Here is a 10,576-nt window from a genome sequence, read left to right as displayed (position 1 = left end):
GGGCGCCTGTAGTCCCAGCTACTCGGGAGGCTGAGGCAGGAGAATGGCATAAACCCGGGAGGCGGAGCTTGCAGTGAGCTGAGATCCGGCCACTGCACTCTAGCCTGGGCGGCAGAGCGGGACTCCGTCTCAAAAAAAAAAGAGAAATGGGGGTCTTGCTATATCAGCCAGGCTGGTCTTGAACTCCTGACCTCAAGTGATCCTCCCATGATAGCCTCCTGAGTAGCTGGGACCACAGGTGCGCACTACTGCACCTGGCTTCTGTGTTGTGTTTTAAGCAGCAGATAGATGCCCCGACTGTATCAGTGGCCAGCTAAGGGGACCACACATCTGCTGATGGAACTACTGACTGCTGGGAAGGGGTTAGTCTTTTATCCATATTAGCCATCTGATACTCTGGTGGGAGAGCTGAGAGGGCTGAGTAGGTTCACAGGAAGAGCTGTGCATCATTTTGTGGACTGGCCGAGGAAGCAGTGACGTGGGGTTTAGTTCTGTTAGTAAAAGTTGAAGGTGGTGGTGGGGCTTGAGGAGGGAGCAGGGATCCTAGGGCTGGAATCAAAGCACATTTCCAGGTTCAGCAGCAGAGAGGGCAGTGGCAGCCCCGGGTGGGGAAGGCAGAGGTTACTGGATCAGGCTGAGGAGCCCTGCAGCCAGACCCTGGTTTGAGGAGGCCCTGATGCCCCGGTACTGTCGTGACCCCTCCTCAGCTGACTGGGCAGCTGTCACCAGAAGAGCTGACCTGCTTCCCTGCCACACACACCTCTCCTCCCTCCTGGCATCTCCCGACCACACACCAGGGTGGGGAGGGACAGCTGACAGCTGTCTGCACCATGGTGGGTGTTGGACAAACAAATAAGCATGAATGGGAAGGCTGTGCTGCTGGGCCCGGTCAGGAAGAGGCAGGAGGAGGAAGCAGAGCAGCCATTGCTGGTTCACTCTGGCTTGAGGGAGGCTGGAGAAGGCATTGTGAAGTAGGGTGAGGGACGGGCATGGAGAAGAGCTGTTGTGGCCTCCCCACAGGCAGCAAGGAAGTACCAAGTCCAGGAAGTAGGGGAGGGAGACAGCAGCGGGAGGAGTGCTGTTAAACGGAGGCAGGCTTAGGATTTCTTCCATACGGAAGTGTGGCCTCCAGCTCTCTGGTACTGTCACTTCCTGCCAGAAACCACATGGCTATTGCTAACTTCAGAAGGTCTCTAAGTACTCACACAACCTACTGTCTCCCTTCAGGATCTGGGGTGAGAGTGTGGGGGCTCCACGACCCCATCTGCTCCTTCCCTATAGGGCCAGGAACTGCCCTGATGGCTGGGCTGGGTGTGAGAGAGTAAAGTCACATCGTCCTATGGTGACACGGTCTGTTGCCTTCCCTTCCAACTCCCTGGCCTCTCCATCTCTCACTGGCCTCAGAACTCCCTGGCCTCTCCATCTCTCACTGGCCTCAGAAAGGAGAACAGGAGGGGCTCTCTGGTACAAAGGTGGAAGTTGCCCAGACAGGGACTGCCCGACAGATGACTAGGCTCCAAAGAGAGGGACAGAGTGGGGCAGAAGATGCCATGAGGGCCACCAGAGAGCCTCTTTTGGGTGCTCCCAGCAGTGGTTCCTGAGTTCTGCATAGCAGGAGCTTAAAAGATACCACCTCCTTGGCGTGAACGTTTTTTTCCAGCAGGAGTCTCTGTTGAGAGCCCTGGCTTGGGCGGGGAACTCCCTGACTTCCATCCACGCTGAGAGAGTCAGCCTGGAAAAGCCCCAGAGGGCAGTGGCTCACAGTGGGGGTCCAGGAGCCAAGATGTGGCACAGGATTGATCCAGGCTGAGTCTGTGCCACCTGGCCTGGGTCCCTGCCGCACATACCCCTCCTCCCTCCTGACACCTCCTGCCCAAGCACCTGCAGCATCAAAACTATCTTCTCCCCATTTCCAAAACTCTGCCCTAGTTCTTGGTCTTTGCTTTAAAAGTAATCTGGTAAACAAGGTAGCATAGTGTCCAAATTACTATGTTCCTCCACCTAAAAGAACTCTCATTTGACAATAAAGTGCCCTTATGACCCAGTTATTCTAGTTCTAGATTATACATCCAACAGAAATGTACAAATATGTTCACTGAAACACATGAACCAGAATGCTTCCAATGGCCAAACTGGAACCCACTCAAAAGCCTATCAAAGCAGAACGGATAAATTAACTGGATTATATTCACACAACGGGATACTACGTAACACTGAGAATAAACAGTCTACAATGACACATAGTACTATGAATGAATCTCACAAACGATGTCAAGCAAAAAAAGCCAGACACTTCTTTCTGTATTATTTCATTGACATTAGCCATGAGGGTAATGGTGACCTCTGGGGGTTGGTAACAGGGAGGGGCACCAGAGGGCTGTGGGGGCCTGGCAGTGCTTGGTTTCTTGATCTGAGTAGAGGTTACACTGGTGAAAACTTAGTGAGCAGTCTAGTCACTGCTCTGTCACAGACCGATTGTCCTGGTTTGCCTGGAACTGTTCCCATGTTAGCATCGAAAGTCCTATCTGGCAAACTGAGACGGCTGGTCCCTGGCCCGACTGTGGGAAGTGGGCAGCCACATGGGCTTCCTTGGCCCCTGTCACCTCAACGCCACATGAAGATTGAATCCCTGCCATGACCTACTCTTGGGTTTGTTCTGAGGACCAAACAAGGTCCTATGTGAAAATCTATAGCTGCAGAAGATCCTGATGCCACAGCAGTGGGAAAACCCACTGAAGAATCAACAGTAAGGCAAGTCTCCATGACGGCTGGAGGGGGACCCGGCGACCAAGCCAGACCACAGGGCAGCTGGGGCTGAACAGAGAGCTGACCAAGGACTGCTTCTCAAGGGTCTGGTGTTTTTCCGGGGGCCAGAGGTTAACACGGCCCAGGCCTGGGGCCACCCTCAAAGGGGCAGGCTGGCCCCGCCCCCTACCCTGCTATTCCTTACTTATCTAGGGAGCCAGGAGTCAAGCTCGGTCCAGCTGCTGTCTTCACTTGTCAGTGCCCCTTCTCTAGGAGGGGGCGGAGCAGGGAGACGGGCAAGGCAATGCACACCTGGCCCTGGGTTTTTCTGCTGATCTGGGGGAGGCAGTGGTGGTGCGGCTCATTCCAGGCAGGAAAGAGGATAACTGGGCTACAATGCCTGTGGCGCAGGTTCCACTGAGGGGACTGTCCTAACAGGCCACAGTGAGTAAAGCTCCTGAGCATGTGAAAAAGTCACATTGCACAAAAGTCACCCCACTTCTGCTAAAGCTTTTGTAACACTGGCTTCTAAACCTGGCTGTGCATCAGAATCACCCAGAGCCTTTTCTCACATTGGGGTCTGAAAGCCCCAGGGGTCTGAGAAAGTATTCCTAGAGGTCTTCCTCATTTTCTTTGAAAATGTTAAATTTTTCCTCTTGTTCTGACAGTAAAAACATTATCGAATGAAAGCATACACATCTGCATCTTTGGGGACACCATCCCATAACTGCATGTGGCCACACAGGTTCAGGGGCTGCCACACAAGTTCTGAGGCTAATGACTGTCCGCACCCTGGGGCTTCAGGGACTAAAGCAGCCAGAGCCCACCGAGAGAGTGTTCTCAAGCCTTGTTACTCAGAGCGCAGTCATTGAACCAGCACAGTCGCAGACCTAGAGCCTGTTAGAAATGTAGCATCTCAGGTCACCCAGACCTGAACAAAAACCCTGCAATGTAAGGAGCTGCCTAGGTGAGTCAGGCATGTTAATGTTTGTGAAGCACGCTGGCCTAGATGGCTGACCTCCTCTCTCCTATAGTATTGTTCATTGAAATGGCTTTGGATTTCCCACCTGATTTTTCAGTTCTAATTACTGTGTTACTTTCTTTTGTCTGTTCATCCCATTGAAGGCTCGATCATCAATAGTGTTTATTAATTCATCCATATACTGGACTCAGAGATGAGGCTGGTAGTTGGGGTCCCCATGCCATAAGGATGGAGTGTTATGCCCTGAAGACAATAAGGATGCCCAGAGATATGCCCCTGGCCTCCTGCCCTCCTTCTTTGTATACCCACACAAGTGAAGTTTTATTATTTGGTGCCAGCCACATTTCCCATCCTTCTGACCAAAGGCCACAGGCTGGCCAGCCTTGGGGACAGTGAGCTCCCAGAATGGGGATCTCGGCATGTGTAGCTACATGATGCTACAGAATATGCAGGCTACTGACTTCCTGGGAGCCCAGGAGCAGGGTGGGCTGCCAGGGATGGGAGGGGAGCCTGCCACCCTCCTGACTCTGGGGCGGGCTCCCCATCATGACAATGGCAGGGCAGCCTGGGGACTCTCCTTTGGAAACCTCAGCCCCCACCCACCGGTCCATCAAGTGCCCCGAGACTCACAGGATGTAGCAGATGACCCCGATGCTCCACATGTCTGTGGCATAGCCGATGGGCTCATAGTTGATCACTTCAGGAGCCACAAACTCCGGGGTGCCAAAGAGGACCTTCAGGGACCCCGCATTCTCTGAAACCAGGATGGAGAGGGATAAATTGCCAGCACATCACGGAGCCCGCTTGAGGCCAGCAGCTGCCCAAATCTGTGTGTTGACCCCAACCTGGGAGGGGCCAGACACAGGCTTCGGCACAGAGAACAGGCACAGAGACATCTGACTTCCTTGTTAAACAGGTGCATCAACACACCAGTGAAACCAACAAACCGCACACTCACCTGAAATGTCCTGTTCAGGTTGGGCAGGGGGAGAAGAGGCCATTAAAGCACCTGCCCCTGAATGGTCTTTTTGTGAGTCTGTCTCTCTCATGAGTTAGTTCCCCTAGGCAGGGACTGTCACTTATGCTTAATAATAATCTCTAGCATTCACTATGTCCTATGTACCCCGCTGGCAGCTTTACAAGGGTTCTCACCAACCCTAAGGGGTAGGTATAATGCCCGTGCTGCTGAGGAAGTGAGGCCCAGGGAAGTGCAGTGGTTTCCCCACCTCGTTAACAAGTGGTGGTCAGGACTCAAGCCCAGGTAGTCCGACTCCTGAGCCATGCTTACCACCACTCCTCCCTCCTGCCTCTCCTACTCCTCACACAGCTTCATGGCTGTCCTCCAGGAGCTGCTGGGAGGGTAGCTGGGAGAGGCTTCAACCCCAGGGTGGTACCTCTTGGCCATAAAGGACCAGAGATGCCTGTTAATATGTGCAAAAGGCAGGTACCTATGGTCTCGCTTAACTTCGCAGAGCTCACAGCAAATGTTCTAAAACAAAGCATTTAACAGCCCTCAGATGTGAAAGCTCTGCTCCAATTCCTGCCTCTCAGCCCTTTCTGCTACATTTTAGCCTTTTCCCAGTTCTCTGGTCCTTGGTGGACACGGTTGCTCCCACAATATCCCTCACCAGTGGAACCTGGGCCTTGTGTTCCCTGGGCTCTGACACTGCCAACTCCTGAGGACAGCGGCCTCTCTATTTGTTTAATTTATTGGTGGTCACTGTTCAAAGGCAGGCCCTGTACGCCAGTCACTGCCTCTACCCTGTCCCGTTGGCAGGAGTGAGCAGAGCAGGCACACGCACCCAGCGCTGAGGTGTGCTTCTCACCTGACCGCGCTGACCACCAGACCAGTCGTGGTCTATCGGAAACTCGCCCCCCACCTTGCCCCTTTCCTCTTTATGACCAACACAGCCTCAGCCAGCACTGAGCGTCCTAGGAGACGTTTATTGGGTGGCATTCATTTGGCCCCTCCTTTCTACTCCCTGCAGGGTGGTGAAATAAAGCCAGCTCACCCCAGCCCTAGGGCTCCTTGCTAGCAGGGCAGTGGCTGAGAAGGGAGGATGAAGCTGTTTCCTCAATCACTGGGACATCAAAGGGCTGCAGAGGCAGGCTGTATGCAGGCAGAATGTGAGCCAGGTAGGCACCTACCAAAACGCTTTCAGGGCTGGCCTTGAGACCCTGACCGCCTCCCCCGTGACCTCTCTCCTGGCTAGCATAAGAGTCAGAGGTGCTACAGAGCACTCTCAGCAAGGTCTGGGGTCCTTGTTTCAACCCCAGCACATCCCCTGGCTCACAGTGGGACCTCCTGGGCAAAGTTATTGTGAACCCTTGTTTCCCAGTCTATAAGATGGGGCTCATAAAATCTACCCTGCCCACCTCATGGTGAGAATCACAGGGATTATTTTTATGTGAAAGTGCTCTAGAAACTGTACAGTATGATGCAGATGTACAGAGCCACCATCACCAAAATGACTTTTGCTGCTAATGGCACCAGAGTGAAAAACAAAAGGGAATAATCATCATCATATGTACACTAACACCTAAGCAGTCTTACTATGCGCAAGGCACTCTTCCCATCCCTTTACCTATATTAACACATCTGATACTCCTAACGAATCTGTGAGTTAGGTCTTACTATGATCCCACTTTTCTGATGGGGAATTTGAGGCTTACTGTCACATCCAGTAAGTGGTAGGGGCAGGATTCGAACCTGAGAAGTCTTCATGGTCTCGGATTTAACCCCAATATTGTACATTTTCTCTCACACTTACTGTGAGGGGAAACGGCCACTGCAATACACGCTGGTGTCTGTGGGAAATGAGCCTTACCCAGCCTCCTGGCCAGACCAAAGTCGATGAGCTTGATCCTGGTGCCCGTCTTGTTGACACACATGATGTTCTCCGGCTTGAGGTCCAGGTGCACGATGCCCTGCTTGTGGATGTACTCCACCCCCTCTGAGATCTGCCGCATGTACTTGATGCACTCGCGCTCCGTCAGCTCGAAGTCCTCGTCAATGATGCGCTCAAACAGCTCACCTCCTGACACACTGTGGGAACACGTGCACGGGGTGGTCAGGCCACAAGCTCACGGAGGCCAGGCTGGCAGGGAGTCTGGTCAGGGTAGGCTGGGGAGAAACTCGCAGGAAAGTCCAGGCAATGGGGGTGATGGGCACTTCCTGAATCCCCCACCCTTCCAACATGGAAGAAGGGTCAGGGCCTGGTTTCCCATCAGGGAACCCTGCCCTGCACCCACTACTGGAGACTCAGGGAAGCATCTACGCTAGGCAGTTTCAGAGGTGGGTGTGAACAGAGAGATCCAGACATGATCTTCTTAACAAAAAGAGTGACCTCTGAACAGTCTCTTTCCCTCGAATGACCACACATGCCTAAGGGAACATTCTTGTGCCCTAGTGTGTCTTTTAGTCACAGGGAACTCAAGTTCAAAATACTCACAGTTACCACAAGCATTTGTTTTGCATAGCCAGGAACGGAAAAATATCTTCAATCTTCAATAATAAGCCTCAGCAAATTTTCTAAAATTAGTTGGCTATAACCCATTATACCTACAGCTGTGACAGATCTGCTTACTCTGGCTAGGTCTATAGTATTGGTTTACTCCCTGAAGTCATAATTAACTGGTCTCCCCTGGACCTCTTCCTTGCCCCAGCTGTGTAATCCTTTCTACCTGGATAGGCTTTGGATCCTGGCTATGTCTAGTCAACTTGGCTTCTGCAGCCACAGGCATGCATCCTCTGCTAGGGACTGCCCCGGGGTCTCAGCCATCAGCATATCGCCCTTCAGTGCAAATGCACCGCCCCCGCCTGAGTTGCACGAGTTGTCTCTGTTCCCCTGTCCTAGCCCTCTGACCCACCTTTCTTGGTCTCTGCTTAGCAAGTTTAAAGCATCTCTCTGGTAACTTATGCAGCACCTAGATATCAGTAAGCTCACTTTTCTTTTTTTCTTTTTCAATTTTTTTTTTTTTTTTTTTTGGTAGAGACAAGGAGTTCAAAGTTATGTTGACCTATGATCACACAACTGCGCTCATGCCTGGGTGACAGAGTATGACCCGGTCTCAAAAGCGAAAGAAAGGAAAGGAAGGAGGAGGGGAGGGGAGCCCCGGCTGGTCTGGAACTCCTGGCCTCCAGCGATTATCTCACCTCAGCCTCCCAAAGTGCTGGGATTACAGGCATAAGCCATCATGTCTGGCTTATAACCAACCTTCCTTCCTTCCTTCTTTCCTGCCTGCCTGCCTTCCTCTGTCCCTCCCTCCCTCCCTTCCCTCCTTCCCCCCTCCCCTTCCCTTCCTTTCCTTTCCTTCGTTTTTGAGACAGGGTCTTGCTCTGTCACCCAGGCTTGAGCGCAGTTCTGTGATCATAGCTCAACATAACTTTGAACTCCTGGGCTCAAGTCATCCTGTTGCCTCAGCCTCCCAAGTAGCTAGGACTATAGGTATGTGCCACCGCACCTGGCTTATTTTTTAAATGTTTTGTAGAGACAGGGTCTCACTCTGTCACCCAGGCATAAGCTCATGTTTCTACAGTGGTCTGTAGGTCCACCAGTTGAACAAGGCCGGGTGGGTTCTGGGCCTGTCCTCTTGCAAGGGTATTTCCTCTCCTACAGAGAGTCCTCATGAAGAGGAAAGGAGTTGAGTTTGAATCCTGCTGCTGCCTTTTATGAGCTGTGTGACATTGGGCAAGTTGCTTAACCTTTCTGAGTCCCAGTTTCCTTATCTATCCCTGCCTCATAGAGTTTTTAGGAACGTAGGAGCCTTTGTAAAGTATCATGCCTGACACATAGAAGGTGCTCAACACTTCTTACTTATTGTCTGATAAGCTGTGGTAGGCTAGGTGGATCTTGTCACTGACCCCTGCAGGACAGAGACAGGGATGCACTGTGGGGCCCAGTATACCACAGCCTCTGCCACATGACACACACACTCACTTCTGGAAGGGCTGAACTGGAGAAGGTCAGTCTGTGCCAGTGACAGTTGGAGGGAGCTAGAACTGACACTTTAAAACCCATCTGAGAAGGAGGTCCCCAAATGGCCAGCAGGTGGTGCTCTTGTCCTCATGCCCCCCATTTCTAGTGCTCTCTACCAGGGCTCCAAGTAAAACTCTCATCTACATTCTTAGGTCTCAGCCAGTTCTTAACATCTCGGTGCTTCATTTTCCTCATTTGTAAGATGCAGATTAAAAACAGCCCCACCTCACAGGGTGGCTCCAAAGACCAAATGAGTCAACACATGTAAAGTGCTTGGAAGTGTCTGGCACACAGTCAATGCTCAATATCAATGATCAGTTTTCTATGTAAAGAATCACTTGGGGCTCTTATTAAAAATACAAATTCCCAAGCACTTCCTCTGGAGATTTTGATTTAGAAAGTCTTGGGAGAGATTTAGGGATCTATATTTGTAATAATTACTCCAGGTCATCCTTATGATCAGATAAGTTTGAGAAATACTGGCTTACTCAACTACCACTCCTGGGAGGCCAGCTGAAATTCACACCCTCTGAAAAAGTCACTCCCCATTTCCTCATATGGAATGATCTTTGCCTCACTGGGCATCCATGGCCTTATGTCCACGGCCTTGTCTCTTCACTTTCCATGGCCTTATGTCCACGGCCTTGTCTCTACACTTTCCATGGCCTTATGTCCATGGCTTCGTCTCTGCACTTTCTGTGTCAAGTTGGCTTTGCCTTGAAGTTCTGAACACATCACAGGTGGCGGGCTCATCTCTAGACCCTTATTTGCCTCCAACTATATTTGGTACAGACAAGGTGCTCCAAAATGTTTACGTTTAAATTTTAAATATTCTGAAAAAGCAAGTAACCATTGTTTTCAATGCCCTTGCGAACGTCTGAGGCAATAAGTGGTGGGAATCTGAGCCATGGAGATAATTCCTGATGCATTTCTGGAGGAAACCTATTCAATATAAATTCAAACAGGTTCAATCCTATTCAGACATAATATATTTTGAAAACTGTTCCTATGGTTCAACTTTCTAAGATGGAAGGGGCTAAACAGGCAGGATTAATGGTTCTGTGGGTTTCTTTTCAAATTACTCAACGCTATGGGTGGAAAATATTGGTTTGATAGACAGAAATTGCCACCCACAGAAATGGGATGCCAAGGGCCAAGATTAGGCTTAATAAATTAATGGTGAGTGAGCGAATGACTAAATAAATAAGTGATCCCTAACCTAAGGAATCAGATTCATCCCCCAAACCCTAGACCTTGGCTCATAGAAAGCAAGGAGGAATGGTGCTGTCAGGGGACTCGAGACCCTCTGCTCCTTGCCCCATGGCAGTCAGCTGGAACGTTCTTTGATAAATTTTGCTAATAGTAGCACAAACATGAGATGAGCCATGGATGACACAGCTTAAACTTCACATTGTCTTCAATGCTCAGGGTCCCACTACCACCTGGAATGTCCCAAGCACTTCCAAAAGGACAAGCCCAAGTAGGTCAGGGGTCTGAAAGAACCACTGTGTCAGACCAACTGCTATATGGTGGGGGCTCATCCAGTAATCAGAAGTCAGAAAGGCTGAAGACACATTCATTACTATTTCCCACTAGATCTGAGGCAACTTAACTTAAGGCTGGGACCCTGGAATACATTTCCATTTTTCTATCCCCAGGCATCATCCTTCTTTTAATCTCAGTTTCTCCATCCAACAAGGGTAGCACATTGCACTGGTGAAAATCATCCTTTCCCTTCTCAGTGGTCAAGTCTTAGAGTGTTTAAGCTGGAAGGGATGTATAGATGGAGTATGAACCTGTTTCCTTCTTCTTTGGTTGACTGAGTTCTTACCAAGTTCCTACTCTTGGCGACCTGGCCAAGGTCCCAAGT

The 10,576-nt window shown here is 50.7% G+C and overlaps 1 protein-coding gene across 2 annotated transcripts in view; it reads right to left on the bottom strand.

Annotated features, from left to right (window-relative positions):
* Positions 1-10,576, bottom strand: part of MYLK (myosin light chain kinase) — a 226,897-nt gene that overhangs the window by 21,442 nt on the left and 194,879 nt on the right. For both annotated transcript variants that reach the window (XM_011971548.1, XM_011971549.1), the window contains 2 exons: positions 6,556-6,773; positions 4,358-4,481 (listed from right to left, as the gene is read on the bottom strand). In XM_011971548.1, coding sequence (XP_011826938.1) covers positions 4,358-4,481; positions 6,556-6,773 — 342 coding nt within the window. The remainder of the gene's footprint in view (positions 1-4,357; positions 4,482-6,555; positions 6,774-10,576) is intronic.

The sequence above is a fragment of the Mandrillus leucophaeus genome, unplaced genomic scaffold (assembly GCF_000951045.1).
Source record: "Mandrillus leucophaeus isolate KB7577 unplaced genomic scaffold, Mleu.le_1.0 Scaffold123, whole genome shotgun sequence".
NCBI classification, from domain to species: domain Eukaryota; kingdom Metazoa; phylum Chordata; class Mammalia; order Primates; family Cercopithecidae; genus Mandrillus; species Mandrillus leucophaeus.
This window is presented reverse-complemented; position numbering and strand designations above follow the sequence as displayed.